This window comes from Cyprinus carpio, chromosome B12 (assembly GCF_018340385.1).
Source record: "Cyprinus carpio isolate SPL01 chromosome B12, ASM1834038v1, whole genome shotgun sequence".
In the NCBI taxonomy this organism is placed as follows: domain Eukaryota; kingdom Metazoa; phylum Chordata; class Actinopteri; order Cypriniformes; family Cyprinidae; genus Cyprinus; species Cyprinus carpio.
The window spans coordinates 17,125,950-17,142,589 of NC_056608.1; the positions used below are offsets into that span (position 1 = coordinate 17,125,950).

The following is a 16,640-nucleotide window of genomic DNA, read 5'->3' on the forward strand; positions in this document are numbered from 1 at the left end:
TAATTACCAGAGGGATTATTTCTTGGCATCATGCATGTGCATGTGCATGTCATAAATAATACAGCATCGCGAGCTATTGCCAAAGAGAGGTTCATGGTGAAGCAGTGGGCTTTTCAATAACCTGCACACTACAGAGCGCATAAAAACCCACTCAGAGCATTCATCCGTCTGTCTGACACTATGATTAAGGAATGCTCCTCGAAAAACACTCGTAAAACAGCTGTGCTGCTGTAACAGATCGTATGTGGCATCTCAACGCAAGGTGGAGACAGCGTAAAAAAGTTCCAATTAAGGTTTTCGTTTACAAAGGGGGAAATAAAATGGAGACGAGAGAAAGTCTCCGGGCTTTCCAACAGGTGCTGGGAGAAATGGGATAAAAAGGCATGCGAGGAGAAGCCTCTGTATCTTAAGGATAGTGGTGACATCTCAGCTTTTTCTCTGTTCGCATCAGGGGTAAAGGAGAAAGAAAAAAAATCCGTTGTGTGAAGAAAAATGTCTTGTTACGGAGGAACGGAGCATGTCGTTGATAAGAGTAGGCCGGTGTTCAAAGGGATACAGGCCAGTGAAGCGCTCGCTTCTTTCTCCACGTCGCTGCACTGTCCTTAATGAGCCTCCCAATAAAGCCTCGTCTCCTGTCTGCCGTCCATGGACGGCACGCCTGTCTCACTTCAATCATGACCCGCCATTTTATTTATTCATTTTATTCCTTATTTTCACTGAACTCAGAAAGTTCACAATACTGATAAACAAATAATAGCACATAAAATATGTTTAGCTAGTGCTAGCTAATATTCTGAGGTTTTTATGTGCTTTCTATTAACAGAGACAGCTGAAAGGAGACAAGAAACAATTGGGTGTAAAAGGGCAGGGTGGTATTAGTCATCAAAATGTGCATCATCAAAATAATAAAATAAATATAAAAAAATAATTTACATTTAAAATTTTAAAGTAAAATAAGTTTGTAAAAAAAAAATAATTATATATATATATATATATAAATATATATACATATATATATATATATATATATATATATATTTTTTTTTTTTTTTTTTTTTAAATACAGTAACATAAATTTAAATAATACAAATTAAATTGAACTGGATTGGAACTTGCATCTCCCACATGAGCACCAAGGTTCCTGTGACATCTAACTAGGGTTACCAATGGATAAAGCTTCAACATTAATGTTACAAAATTTTCTTTCCAGTGGCAAACACAAATTTTTTCCATTCCATCCTTCTCGTTTGTTATTTTTCCATCCCTCCAGCCTCTCTTTAGTCTTGTATCTTGTGGTGAGAGTAGTGACAGACTCAACTGGACATGTCAGGACTGCCCAGTTAGCTGCCTGTCATAAATTAAGCCTAAATACAACACATCTGTTTTCACCACAGCGCCGTGCAGACGAGCAAAAGTAGACATTCCTCTCATATCTGAAACGAAACTAAATAAATGATAAAGAGAGCATGTGCACACCTGCAACAGCGTGCCAGAACAAGACCACTTTAACTCATTAAATCATTCAAAAAAGGCCGAACTAAAAAGAAACAATAAAAACAAAGAGATTTTTTGACTGAGAAAAACAGTCCCATGTCATCTTTCTCTTTTTAAAGCCATAATGGAGACAGAAAACTTGGCTCTGACTGCACTTACTGTGGAGAAACATCAAAATAACAAAGACGCAAATAAACAGTAAAAAGATGTCTGCAAAGAAACTGCTGAGAGGAGCGAAATCAAATAAATTGGAAGTTCATCTCACAAAAGGCGAGCTGAAGCACATGTGAAAACAATCTAAAGAGGGAGAGAGAGGGAGAGGACAATGCAAAAACAGTTCCAAAATCAAGATACTGACTGACTTCCAAAAACAAAAAAAAACCCTGTTGCTCTCAGTGAGGGCTATGGAAGTAAACGTGATTTCGGCTAGCTTAAGTGCTCCCTAGAAGGGCGTTTTAGGGGCCAACGCATACATATGCACCAAAAGAGGGAAGGAGTTCAACTTTAACTGTCGCTGCACATTCAGCCATAACAATAAATTGTTCTTCGGGAATGTCAGTTTCACCCTTCCCCAATTCTTTGCCTCTTTCTTTCTATCTCACTTACTTCGACACAGTTCACAGCACACACACACAAAGAACTTCTGAATCTCACCACATCGTGTGGCCAAAACCGTCTGGTCATTAAGCAGTTAGCGTTTGCATCTGAAGCACGGGGTGGGGCGGGACTTCATCTAACCTTAACAATGGATTAGCGAAGGAACGTGCTGCAGGACTCTACGTGATTTCATTGGACCCCAACCGCCTCTACCTTCACGTGCTCAGTGGCCAAATTCTACTCGATGGAATTCCTGAACATGAATTCGTGCAACCACACATTTGATGGAAAATGCTATTAATTTCCACTTCAATTAAATTATGCAGTGAATATATCTGGGATTGTGGTGAGCGAGAAGCTTACTAAAACAACCGAGCCGCGTCCAAAAAAAGCTCCTCGTTCTACAGGCCACCTGAGGGACGGAGTCTAAATCACTTCAACTTCCTCTAAAAAGTTCACCTAAAACTTCCTGGAAGCACAACAGCCATGTTCAAAAGAAAACAAAGAGAGTTAATTGGTAAAAATAACAGTAATTATCAAAAAAATGGATGGAATGGCGACCAACAGGCCTACGGAAAATGTCTTCAAGTAGGCTATGGATTATGCCTTAGAAAAATGCTTAAAAAAATAAAAGATTATGTAAACAAAACAAAGATTTAGTAAGCACGTTCATTATTCTGTATTTAAAGTATCACAAAAATACAAAATGTGACTGGATAGTCAACCTGAAATTTTTAATACAAAATATTTTACTTTATTTGTCTATATGTAGCTTAAGCAAAAAACAATTAGATACAATTATAATTTAGTTAAATAATAAAATATAACATGGTAAAATACTAGCTTAGTACCAACTGGAATTGAACAGGCCAAGAAAAGTTAGAATTAGTGGAATTAGTGATTTCAGCCAAGACATAGGCTAACAATTGTAAAATAGTTGATTAGTGCCAAGTGGTATTGTACAGGCCAAGAAAAGTTAGAATTAGTGGAATTAGTGATTTCAGCCAAGACATAGGCTCCCCCCTCCTCTTCCTCTATCTCTTTCTCCATTCTGAGCTACTTTCCCAAGCTACTCTATAACAGGCCTGTGAAAGGAGGTCACATATCAACTTACCAAGCGTCTCTCTCTGACCATATGACCCCTTTGGCAGTCCACGAGGCCTCATGTCATTCCATCACACTCGCTGTCCCCCCACATTCACGTCTTCCAAACCACCATCTAAAAGCTGCCCCCTCCCCTCGTCTGCCCATATCCCGACACTAATTGGCAAATCTGTTGAACCATAGCACGCCCAACAATGAGACACCTGGAGTTCTGTCAAAACAAGTTTCCCTGTGAAACAGCCTCAAGTGCTAATACAGTACGAGTCCTGGCTAACGCAGTCCCGCTCAATGCCGTGCAGGAATATAATGTGGTGGGGGAGGTGCGGAGGGGAAGTGTTAATGCCACTTCTACTAGAGTTTAGATTCTCAGAAGTTTGGGAAGGAGGAGCACGATGCTGTCTGGCTCCACTGGAAGCCCACAGGAAGTCCTTGTGGAAGTTTTGGCCCAGACAAAAATCCCAAACATTCTTGCAGTTCTTGTTCGACAAACCCTCCCCGCCCACCATTCCTTCTGCGCTCTCTCTATTTTAGAAGGACCGTGAATAGTGCTCTACATATACTCAGAGTACCAACAAATGTGTAGCTAAGTTTGAAAACCTAACTGAGAACATGGAACATGTATATTTGCTTGGCAGTTAGCTGAAACAACACACACAATCACAAGCAGCAACACATGGCGGCATTAGGGCAACATATGGACAAACAAGTAATAATACACAATCACAAGCAGCAAAACATGGTGGGATTAGGTGATTAAAAGGATAGTTCACCTAAAAATGAAAATTTGATGTTTATCTGCTTACCCCCAGGTCATCCAAGATGTACCTGACTTTGTTTCTTCAGTAGAACACAAACCAAGATTTTTAATTCAAACTGTTGCAGTCTATCACTCTTATAATGTAAGTGGATGGGAATCACGGCTAAAACATACAATAAAACTAAAAAAACATACACAAACAAAACCAAATAAAACCCTGCGGCTCGTGACGATACATTGATGTGTAAAGACACAAAACGATCTGTCTGTACAAGAAACTGAACAGTATTTATATAATTTTTTTTTACCTCTGATTCACGCAATGTCCGAACTGTTAGAACTCTCCTGAGTGCGTCCTCCTGTGTGCATTCTCGGCAGCTGGTGCATGAGGCATCTTCTTCTTCTTCTTACTTTAGATTCAAGATTCAAGATTCTTCTTCTTCTTCTTCGTACTTTATGTCGGATCGCAGACTTATAAGTGCATTACTGCCACCTATCTCTCAAATGGACCATTGACACTCTATCTACAATCTCAATCTTGGTCACCTACATCTTGGATGCCCTGGGGTAAGCAGATAAACAACAAATTTTCATTTTTGGGTGAACTATCCCTTTAAGGAACTCTTGGTGAGCCTTGTTTGCGAAAACAACACAGTTCTGCCCCCCTGTAATTAGTGTCAGATAATAAAACAAATGAAGATTTTTATAAATTAATAGACCAATAGACCTCTTAACTAGCTTAGCTAGCAAAATTCCCTTACACAATGTGGGTCAACTAACAGCATCAAACCAGTGTGAACTAGCCAAAACCAGCATGGAAAGGTAATGCTAGTCTAAATGAGGGCTAGATTCAATGAAACACTGTTAATAACTAAATTAAAATTCAAATGTTCTTTCTATATATATGACCTACATGACCCAGAGGGACAAGACAAAAATAAGACAAGCACATCCCACAATGCCACAGCTTTCTCTATAGACTTAAACACAAGGAGATGAGCTAAACAATCGCTCGCCCCACTGATCCTTGCACCACTGCTGAGTTTTGGCAGACCAAGGCTACCCATCATGCCCCCCCTTTCGAATTCCACACACTGTTTGTGTCCATCAAGGAGGGCCGAGGCGCAATTGAGACACTCAGCGACAGTGGCCCCATGTTGCGTCACTCCGCGCCACATCAAGACTGAAGAGCGGTGCCAGACAGGCACTCTCGTTCGCCGTTCTCTCTCTCTGCCTCATGTCGACGGACAAGAGGACAATTAGAAGAAGGCCTCGTATCATCCAAACATCCTTAACCTCGACCCACGCAAAACCAAGTCGCGCAGACATTTACACACACATGGGTGAGCGTGTGCACACAAAAACACAAACCACTCCACCTCCTAACTTCTTGCTGGCATACGTTCAACCCCAGATGCTACAAATGAAAAGCATCCTCTTCACGCCAGCTGCTTCAGAGAAAAGGAAAAGAAATCAGAGAGAAATAATCGCCACCATTCCGGAAGATGCAGGAAAATAATTAACAAGGCTGAAACGGGGGCCTGCGAGCAGACAAAGATGAAGCTCAAGAGGCATTTCGGGCTGCCAGGAATCCAGAGATGCTGAATTTTGCACCGCTGGAGTGGCGCTGATGCTTTCCTGTTACACGCAAACACTGTATATCGTAACAGGGATCTTGCTACAGACAAAAAGCATCGTGTCAAAGGACAGCAACAGTTTACAATTACCACACAAACTAAAGGCAAAAGAGCCAAGTCTGCTCATGAGGGTGTGTGTGTGTGTGTGTGTGTGTGTGTGTGTGTGAGTATACAAATGCAAAGCAGACTCAACCCCATTTTATATAAAAGAGCAAGAACACAGCAACAAACAATATCAAATACAGCAGAACATTGCACTGTTATAAAAAAAAAATAGCTTTTGGCATCTCTCATTGTAATGATTTTGATATTTTCTATTCTCTATCCTGTTGGAAAACCCAGCTTAAGCTGGAAAACTGAAACAAGGTTGCTGGTTTCTAGCTGGTCAAAGCTCTTCCAAGCAGCTAGAAAATCAGTTACCAGCTGAAACCGGATTTTCCAGCAGGTAATTCATTTAAACAATCAATAAGCCAGCTGCAAGAAACTTGGAATTCAGGATTCTCACCAAATGAAATTGGTGAAGACTCAGATCAGCCTGTCCGGGGAATTCCAAGCAGAAGGGCCCCTGCAAGGCAAAGACGGACGTCCCGTGTCACAAATTGAGAACATGGTACACTCATCACTCAACCAGGGCATGAAGGCAAAAGGCATGACTTTTTTTAAAACTACAGAAAAATGTCTATCTGTGTGGGCCACCCCTCTCCTTCCCTGTCTGTTTCCTCTCTGACTGCAGTGACAGGCCGCTGCCAGGTACAAGCCCAAACATATCTTATGTTTACTGTGATTTGAGTTTGTGATATTGTTAGCATGTTGGCAGTGTGTCTACATAAACTGAACTGACTGACAAAAAGAGTACTGATGTGGCTTTAGGCATTGGGAGGCTTTGTACACCATGTTCCTGTTGCACCATGTCATCTGAGAAAAAGAGAGACTAGCAATAGCTTAAATTTTTCACAGAGAAAAAAAATCAATTGTTCAGAGTCTTAATGGCATTCTCAATCACCCTGCAATGCTTGTTTCAAATACACTTCCATTCAAATGTTTGCCATCTCTAAGCCTTGTGTAATGTTTTCAAAGAAATCTCTTATGCTCACTAAAATATAAAACAGTAGTATTCTGAAATATTATAATGATTTAAAATATAATTTATTCTTGTGAAGGCAAAGCTGAATTTTCAGCAGTCATTATTAACTCTTCAGTGTCACACAATCCTTCCAAAATTATTCCAATATGCTGAGTTGGTACTCATGAAAATTTCTTATTATTGAAAACAGAAAACAGTATTTTTGTGGAAACTGTGATACTTTCTTTTCAGAATTGTTTGACGAATAGAACTTTACTTGAAATATAAAGCCTTTCGTAATATTATAGTCTTTATGCTCATTTTTGATACATTTAAAGCATCCTTGCTGAATAAAAATACTAACTTCTTAAAAGAAAAGAAAGAATCTTACTAACCCCAAACTTTTGAATGGTATTGCATCTCAAACATTCCTCCTAAAATACTATATATACTATAAATATGCAAAATATGCTAACATTATTGAATTTGCTAACACTGTTAAATGTAATCTTTAAAAAAATCTTTAAACACACACAATATCATATTTTCGGGGTGCATAATTCCATTGTAACATTTAGAGTAATCATTAATTTATTTAGATAAAATGAATTTGCTGAAAATTTTTACTGAAAAGAAAAGTGATATAAATATAAAAATGAGAAAACTTCTGTAACTCTAAAGGAGACTAAAGGGGAAATCTCAGGATTCAAATCTGAGAACGATTATATAGAGTGTTAAAGTGGCCATTTATCTCACTGCAGCTTAAAGAGATCTCATACATTGCCCTACAAACGGTCCTGTTAAAGGAAAAACACACAAGAGTTGTGAACGTCCTGCACTCACAAGGTTATATAACAATATAAACGGCTGAAGGGCTGATGACCTTGACACCACGTCCCTAGTAAATGAATTTGTTGACATTCCTCGAGTTTGGTTAAGGAAATGCTCCAGGGAGGCCTCTCATGCACTACACAAGAGCACACGCTGAGATGTTCTCCGAGCTTTAGCCAAAGGTCTCAGGACAAGTGACATCTCCTTGTTTCACATGGTCCTGTCAGAAGCGGCACAACTCTGGTTTCAGTTACATACAACAGGCCATGGTTACATCACTATGCACCAAACAGCACCAAAAAAGATTGGAAGCAAAAGGCGGAGGCCCTATGGAGAATGAGCGAGAAAAGTGAGAAACAGTTAGTAGAAAGGGAAGACAGTTGGTAGAAAAAGACAGTTGGTTCAGTGTCTTGTGGCTGTGACTCTGGGGTCCTCATTAACAGCGAGGGGGCTGGGGTTTCCCAGCATGCCTGTGGCCCTCCCAGCCATTGTCAAAGCCAGTCCAGGTGCACCACCATTCAGTCCGAGAAAAAGGCAGCAAATTAACCAGCAAAAACTACAGGATCCGTGCTAGCTTGAGACGCTACTCCTACTCAGCTGGAGTCTGGGAAAATGCCCTGTATGTGTGATTCATTTAGTTTACTCTTTATTTTAACATTAATATCAATACTCAACTTTGAAAACAGTTTGAACTCCAGCTACCAGACGGACTCATCTTGTGACAGCAAACAGCTAACATGCCCTCATCGTACAGCAGTTCAGGTGGGAGGTCCCAGTCCCGCTCTGTCAAAATGCAACACATTCCATCACTTCCTAAATACTAATTACCATACAGGAACAGACCAGGACTCCTCCAGCTATTCTTCCAAGCTCCACCCCTTCTATTCTTCCTCCTTTCCCTACGTTCTCACTGTTCCTGCATTTTCCTACAGTTGGTTCACTTGCACATAGTGCTTGCACGCATATGCACACTGCCGTGGGGCCTCGTGGGGAAATAGTTAACACTCCAGCCATCCCCTGCTGCCTGTGAAAGCCCAGAAAACAATGGAGACATTGTCCAGTCTCAACAAGACTCGGAGCAAAAAAAGAATGTGTGTGTGTTACAGTGTGTAGTACTCCTGCATGAGGTTGTGTGTGAGTGTATACTTTTGCCTCAGCATTATTTTAGGCTACGTTTACATGACAACAGTGTAGTCAAAAACGGAAAAGTTTTTCCCTTGCATTTTTAAAAAGTTTTATGTATACACGACAACGTCCAAAACGTTTACACATATCTGCGAAAACTGCAAAAAATGCTGTATTACATATGCCAGGCCAGTAGTTGGCGCTGTCAACTTGTTAGTAAACAGTACCTATAGTGAAGTGACGATTATATGTTGAACATGATGTGTCTCCGCTGTTGGTTGTAATATTGGTGAAGTAAATCCACACTTTTCTGAAGAAGCTTTAGCCAACTCTTGAGCAGCAACAACAGTACCATGTACTCCGCCACTGTTGTTTATGTTTATTCGAACTTGCCTTTAAAATCGACACGTACTTTGCATGTCTACATACCTAACACGTACTACACATGCGCATGACATCACCGTTTTCAAAGATTCCCGAATTGCGTGTTTACACGGGAACGATAATGGTGCTGTTTTCAAAAACTTGCACTTTAAAAACCATTTTAAAAAATATGCATTCTCAATCCCCAAAACGCTGTGTTCGTGTAAACGAACAGGCAAAACACATAAAAAGTTTCCCGTTTTTGGCTGAAAACGTTGTCGTGTAAACTGCCCCTTAGAGGGGTATTAAGGTTAATTTATACTTCTGTGTTGGACCTACGCCGTAGCCTTTACGCCGTAGGCTATGCGTCAGTTTTCATTTATACTTCTGCGTCGTTGTCCGCGTCGACGTGCAGTACACATGCAGACCGCTAGTCTGCAGTGTCCATGGGCATGTTGCTGGTGTAACCCGAAGTACCACGACAAAAGCCAAAGAAGAAGCAGCTCATCTGAAAATCATTTTAGCTGTGACGGTGGCAAATAGATATCAAATCATTAAATCATTATTTAAAACTACAAAAAGGAGACAACAACAGAACAGGAGAAGATGGCATTCTTGTACCATGGCAGATCAACACTGTTGGTCGCGGACAACTAGTGATGTATAATGCTATGTAGTATAATAAGTGATAAGATACTTGTTCTTTGCTTTGTTTTATTTTATATAAGAAGGTGTAACATTAATATATATTAAAGTGCACATAAACAGACACAAAACTCAAGTACATACGGAGGGAGGGGTTCTAGCCCACCAATCACAGCGCTTACGGTCCACGTAGAATCGACGTGCTATGCCGTACTGATGCGCTACCGCAGAGTGCAGACTAAAGATATCTAGTACGATAAGTCTAGGAAAATAATAATTATTGTATTGTAGTTTTCTGTCTGTGAAAAAAAATCTGCACTTATTAATTTAGGAAAAAGCTCAAATTATTGTAAAAAAAATTCAACTACAACATATCAGTCAAATTGTAATTTCCTGTGTAAGTAGACAGTTCTTGACCACAATATAAAGCTGCAAATGACCAGACTTTACGCTTTGAGTTAAACATCTGGCTATACCACTCTAGTATATGGCCTACACCAAGAAACACTACATAGGGAAACACTGATGGACAGCTGTGCATACAAGTTAAGAAAGGGAACGAGAAAAGGAAACTGATCCCGGAACGAATGGCCAATGTGTCACAGATGTGGGGAAATATATCGCTCCGTTGTTTCCAACTCCTTCCCATTGGAACTGCAATCCATGACCCCCTCATACCGTCCTTGAGTTCATGCTCTGTCTGATGCCAAATACACATATGTTTTGCAGTCTATCTGTCTGAACTGTCATTTCTATATTATAGTCTATATAAAGAAAGGGCTTTTTAAATCACATTAAAAGTTAGTGGAGATGGCAGTCGGACAAACAGCTTTGCAGTGATGTGTTCTTTATGACCTGTGAACAGGTAGTAAATGCATGGTGACTGTGTGGGACTAACAGGCTTTGAAAAGATTGTGGGGCTCTTGAGTACTTTAGACATCCTGGCACTGCCTTCTATGGGCGTGGACAGAAACGAGAGGGACACTTCCTGTGCGCTATTCATAGAGCAGCGTGGAGTAGCACCTCTATGGTCACACATTTAGTGCTTATGACTGACAACATACTAACTAGTGGTTGGAATCCACCTAAAAACTTTTTATCCCACAACTGATTTATTTTTCATTATGAGATTTTTTTTAAACAACTTTTAATTTAAAGCATTATGTCACATAATACAATTAATCATTTTTAAATTAATATTTTAAAGAAAACAGGCATCCATACACAGGAGCGGCTTGAATACGTTCTATATGAATAAATACTGTCAAGCCCTTTTTCTATTCTTGTGAATTTTAAAGAGTCACTTAGGTTATAAAATGCAATTTATAACAGAGCTGTGTATGAAAATAACCATATACAGCACTCTAAAATATGACTGACAACTGTATTCTGCTGCTGTGTGAAGGCAACTTATGTCAAGCATTAGCCTCATGTTTGCTACTTCATTCTCTTTTTGCTGTATATACACTTTTTAGACTTGTTTGTGTCTTTCTCTGTGTCTCCTTCATTGGTCTCACTGCCCTTTTACGGTATCATCTCCTCTCTCCCGCTGTCCACCTGTGCATTTGTATCTCTCTCATTGGTGATTGTTGGGTCACTTGAACTTCGGCTTACGTTCCTTATCTCACGCCCATCGGCGCTCTCTTATCAGCCCACGGCAGACAGGCGTCTTCAGAGTCATGGGTCAAGGTGGGCAGGTGTTCTTCCAATTCAACAGAGAAGAGAAACTAATGTTTACGGTACAATTTATTGATAAGGCCTTCACATACGGCAGCATATAGGCCAACCTGAGTCAAAAATAAATAAATAAATATAGAGCTCAGGGCATTCCACAGTTATCTACCCCCAACAATACCAACTGTCTCCAGATAGATTCACCAACGGCATGATGCAAACCAAGGAAACATCGAATCAAACACACGTCAGCACAAGAGAGAAAGAGTAGAATGGGAGAGCGAGAGAGACAGAAAGGCGGAAGGATGAAGAAATAATGCAAAGTACCATGTTAGGTCTTGATCAAACAGATACGAATTGTATGAATGACTAAATAAATAAATGACCTTAAATGCTAAATAGCTAAACACCATACAGAGCAAAATATACATCTTACTCTCTTGCTGTAGGTCTTTAGGGCTTTTTTTTTAAAAGGCAATAGAGAAAACTGCTCTGTGCTGATAAGCATTTACAGCCTCATGAGTCAGAGGGATAAAACTCAAGTGCAGTATTTACCTGAGCCTGTTCTTAACTACCTCCCACGCATTTAATGATTCAGAGAGGGAGGGCAATCATTTTTCTCTTTTGCTTAAAAAAAGCACATGGGATGGCTACCCTACTTTTAAATGTAAAAATAGTTTACTACCAGCTGTAGAGTTGCCACTTCATTCATCAGCTAGAATTTACTGTATTTTTGATCTAATAAATGCAGTCTTAGTGAGAATATGAGAATTCTTTAAAAATCTTTAAAAATCTTACCAACCTCAAACTTTTGAATGGTAGCCTATCTAAAACTGCATTAGACAACAAGTGGAAAAAAAATATAAAAATATGGTAACACTTAAGTATAGGGACCAATTCTCACTAGTTAACTAGTTGCTTATTAGCATGCCTATTATTAACATATTGGCTGTTTATTAGTACTAAAGCACATATTCTGCATGACCATATTCTACATCCCTAATCCTACACTTAACAACTACCTTATTAATAAGCAGCACATTAATAGTTTATATTGAGACAAAAGTCACAGTTAATTGTTTGTTAATAGCAAGAATTGGACCTTAAAATAAAGTGTGACCCAAAATACCAATACAAAATATTAAATAGCAAATAGTTTTCAGTCAATGTCACAGCAAACCATGATTTTTCTACTTTTGGTCCGGAAGAAAAAGATTGCATAAATGTGCTAAAAAGTTATTTTGTCGACTTTTAGGAGTATAATCTTACATGGTCTCAAAAAAAATAAACAAAAAAATTATATATATATATATAAATTCCATGCAGACTCTTTAAAGGTAACTGAGAATGTTTAATCTCATTATGCCACAATAACATGGTAAACAACCAAACAACCCACACCTATTTAAAGTAAGAACAACTAATAAAATTCAGTCCTGTATGTTCAAAATGTGGTCATCTCTCTGACAAAATATTATCCTGGATTAAATGGATTATTGTCTTATATTCCTAAACATGACCTTGGAGACACTCTGTTGCTTCCAGTAACTATGGAAACACAATGAAGCCCCCAAACTCCTGCACCACAATGGAAAGACCAAAATCAAATTTGGTCTATTGTCCAAGGAAAGGAATCAATAACCTGATGATTTAAAATGGCAACTTTATTTTCACACAGATGTGTTTCTAACCTTCAAGGCCTTATCATCTATAGATTTTAAAAGAGTGATAAATTTAGAGTTAAACACAGCACTTATGGATCCAGCGTATAAAACTGCAAAATAAACATAGCATCTCTACTCCAGACACTCATTGCCTGAACCAAGCTTTGCATGGGCGTTAATTATCCGTCTCCACTGTAAAAAGACGGTTTTGCCCTCTGCCACTTTGCGCCATTCAAAGAGAAAAAAACTGTTGAGCTACACTGAAATCTCACCCTCTTGTTTTCATGAAGAAGCCATATTACAGACAAGCACATTACAAAACAGGCACCCATGTGATATATAATATTCCAACACAATCTGGGCTGCGTTTCCCAAAAACCAATGTAAGCTTAAGTACATTGTAGACCCATTGAAACCAATGGAGCTACGATCAACTTAAGCTTACAATGCTTTTGGGAAACGCATCCCTGGTCTACAGTTTTTTATAGATCACTAGACCAATTGACAACTGTGGATTAGGAGAGGAGTGTAAGATCCCAAAGAACCCAACAATACCAGAAGTAGTTTGGTTTACATGGACTGTGCTGTAGAACAAAGAGCTTTGTAAATGCAATGACTCATGGGTGTTACTTACAACGATGTGTGCTGGAGAAGGTGACCTGGCATCTTTAAGTGCTTGTCTACTCTGAAGACTTCCTGCTTGAACATCTAGCAGGGGCCATTTCATCTGTAGATACTGGATGACATAAAGAAAAAAAATGGAGAAAAACAAAAGAAAAACATGTTAACAATGCAGAAAACAAAGGGAAACACAACATAAGACCTAAAATATATATAAAAAAAATGTGTGACATAGAAAGCAAAAGTAAACAAAAATAAATCATGTCAAAAAAATCCAAGGTCGAATGATGCATGAGGTGGAGCTTCTTGAAAACTGAAACTTCTGGTGTTAAGATTAATTTACATTTTATGCTTGTCGTTCACAAAAACAGCACATTTTGAACCACACACTCAAATGCATTCAGGTGAATATGTTAATTCTTCTTCCTGTATTAATCATGCACAAATGTTTTATTGGCCTCTGGAATTTCAGGTGGACTTTATGTGTACATTTTTCCCTGTACACATAATAAGGGTGTGGCATTGAGTCACTGCAGCGACTGTCCCCGTGAATGATTGACCTGGACTTTATCAGAGGTGTACACAGGCAAACAGCCCTTTCATGATCCCTTACATCGCTCTTACAGCCAACAGATGAAAATAATCACCATAATCACCATGAAGGGCTCCATGACATTTTCAAACTCTTAATTTAATCTGTAAAATCAAATAATTTTTTGAAAGCTCAATATATATATGAAAACAGATTTTGAACATATGGTTTATAATAGGGATATGCCCAAAATATGCTGCATTCAAATAAGAAAATCTTTTCTTCCTATTCAGTTGACATGACGTTAGTATATAATTCCAACTTTCTTCTGCCTATAATATCTCCATTCTAACTCCCAGCCCTGAACCCTGATGGACACATTCTCTGAGGTCATATGTCTGTTCTCACCCATGGACTGCAAGATCTGCTTAGCAGACCACCCCTTTACATGTATCCTGTGTGCCTGAGTGACCTCTCATTTAGAGATCACATGCTGGGCCCATTACAAACCTGCTGTTACTGTCCCAAAACTGTTGTGCCTAATGTCCTTAGTCCATTAGCCCACAGCAAGTGAACTTTTAACCTGTATCCGTAGAGGCTTAGAGACAACCGGCTGATCATGAACATGACTTAGACTCGGCTATCTGAGTCATGGGTGTCTCATCAGGAAAAGTGTGAGGGTCCATACATATCTAACACTTGAAGTGTGGCTGTTGTATTAGCTGAATTACACAGGTCAGGGGTTAACTGGGACCTGATTGCTGTTACTATGGGAAACCTGAAGAGCAACAAACACTGAGGTAAAAAAGTGACCATTGGAAACGGCTGCTCTGTTCAATGGCTAAATAAATTCAAATAAGCATTCAAACCATCTATGTTACTAAATAGGAGAGTTGAGTGGATTTGCATGTGGGCTTGGCTGATGTCAAAATATTTAAGGAAGCATTTAAGTTGAATGGAAAAGACAGAAGGAAAGAAAGAAAGAAATGAAGGAAGGAAGGACAGAAGGACGGAGGAATGGTGGACAGAAGTAAAAAAAAGACAGAAAGAAATGTGGGGTAGACACAGCAGCTGGGGCTCAATTTCTTAACCTTGGCACAATTTTGGATGCAGTCTGGGGCCCATAACATGAAAAATGAATTTAGAGTACACTCTACATAAAAAATTGTGCTCTTTTTTTTAGGCCTAACGCATGCTGTGCTATACTTCATCAGATCCCCAAAGGAAACTTCTGACGAGTCAGTCGGCCTTGTAACTTGGCCTCCGATGCTGCCAGGACATCAACCACTGGGCTCCAAATCAACTAAAAAACCTTGGCCCAAGTGAGCCCCAAATCAGAATCAAATCCATTCCCATGTCTGATCAGATCCGGCCAATCAGGGTCAACCTTTCAGCTCCCACTCTCTGTCCTGCTCTATCCGATCAAACAGCTTCACGCCTTCCCTTCTTACAGCCTATCGGTGGAGTTTGTTTGACCTTGTCAGGCCTCCTTTGAGATTTTACTCTTCTTATGAGGACATTCCAAGCTCCACTTTGCCAAAGATAGAAAAAGAGTGAAGAAAAAATGCCTGGTTCTCGCTCGCTATTTCAGCAAATGCCCATGAAATGAGGCTGTAGTTGTAAGGCTGTTCATGTGTCTTCAAGAACAGGACTGGATCAGAGCTAATTATACATTCCTGTGATCCAGTCTGGAGGAACTTTTGGACTCCTACCTTGGCCTCAACTTGATCATACCCACCTCCAAATAGACAAACTGACTGATGGGATATTGAAGCGTATTGTTGACCGGGGGACAGGAATGCCATATTTTTAAGAATCAGCTCAAGTTTATTGTAAAAATAACAAGTAAAAATCATAAATATGTTTTAGTTTGAAATGTGTGCGCATGTAGGACTAGGTAATATCTTGGTAGGTAGGACCAGGTAATATCTTGGTTGGTAGGACCAGGTAATGCCCTCTGCTCCAGCACTGTGAAGTTTAGTTTGGATGGGGTGAAAGGTGACACCTTGCCAGTGTGGGTGCTAAAAGCTTAGTGCACATACTCTGACAGGCGTATCCACTTCAGACCTTTCCCTTGGTCAATCCCTCCTGCAGGTTTTACAAGCATGCCAAGGAAAGCTGAGCCTAGACCAGTGCCAAAGTCCCAGCAGTGTTCCCTCGCAGCTCAACCCCTTACACCACCCCTGACCTGCTGACAGACGCACCACTTGGGTTTGAGAAGGCCATGATCTCTGACCTCTGCCTGCCTCTTCTCTGCCTACTAAAAACTCTCCAGCTAGGAGGCCCCCTTCCACGTAACTCAAGTGCTATTCTGATGTGACAAATTTCTCTGGAGCTCTGGAGAACTCAGTACCCTCCCCCTCAGCCTTCAGACTAACCCAGAGTGCTTACTCTGTCCTGGGGCCCCAACACCAGGGGCTCCCCTTCGCCTCCCCCACCCTTCAGCAAACCCTCAAGCCTTGCCTCGCCTTCTACTGCCTTGCCTTGCCTCAGCAAAGCTACAATGGGAATGAATGACTCAATTGTCTCTGAT

General features: G+C 40.0%; 1 protein-coding gene across 36 annotated transcripts in view; it reads right to left on the reverse strand.

Annotated features, from left to right (window-relative positions):
• tcf7l2 (transcription factor 7 like 2) overlaps positions 1–16,640 on the reverse strand; it is an 87,839-nt gene that overhangs the window by 44,976 nt on the left and 26,223 nt on the right. For 24 of the 36 annotated variants that reach the window (XR_006156119.1, XR_006156118.1, XM_042735741.1 and 21 more), the window contains exons 4-5: positions 13,589–13,690; positions 6,095–6,154 (exon numbers count right to left, since the gene is read on the reverse strand). The exons of 3 other annotated variants lie outside the window; for them this stretch is intronic. Coding sequence is in view for 31 of the 33 variants with exons in the window: in XM_042735741.1 (XP_042591675.1) it covers positions 6,095–6,154; positions 13,589–13,690 (162 nt within the window). In the remaining 2 variants the exon portion in view is untranslated. The remainder of the gene's footprint in view (positions 1–6,094; positions 6,155–13,588; positions 13,691–16,640) is intronic. 9 more of the 36 variants (XM_042735750.1, XM_042735746.1, XM_042735755.1 and 6 more) reach the window with 2 other exon arrangements.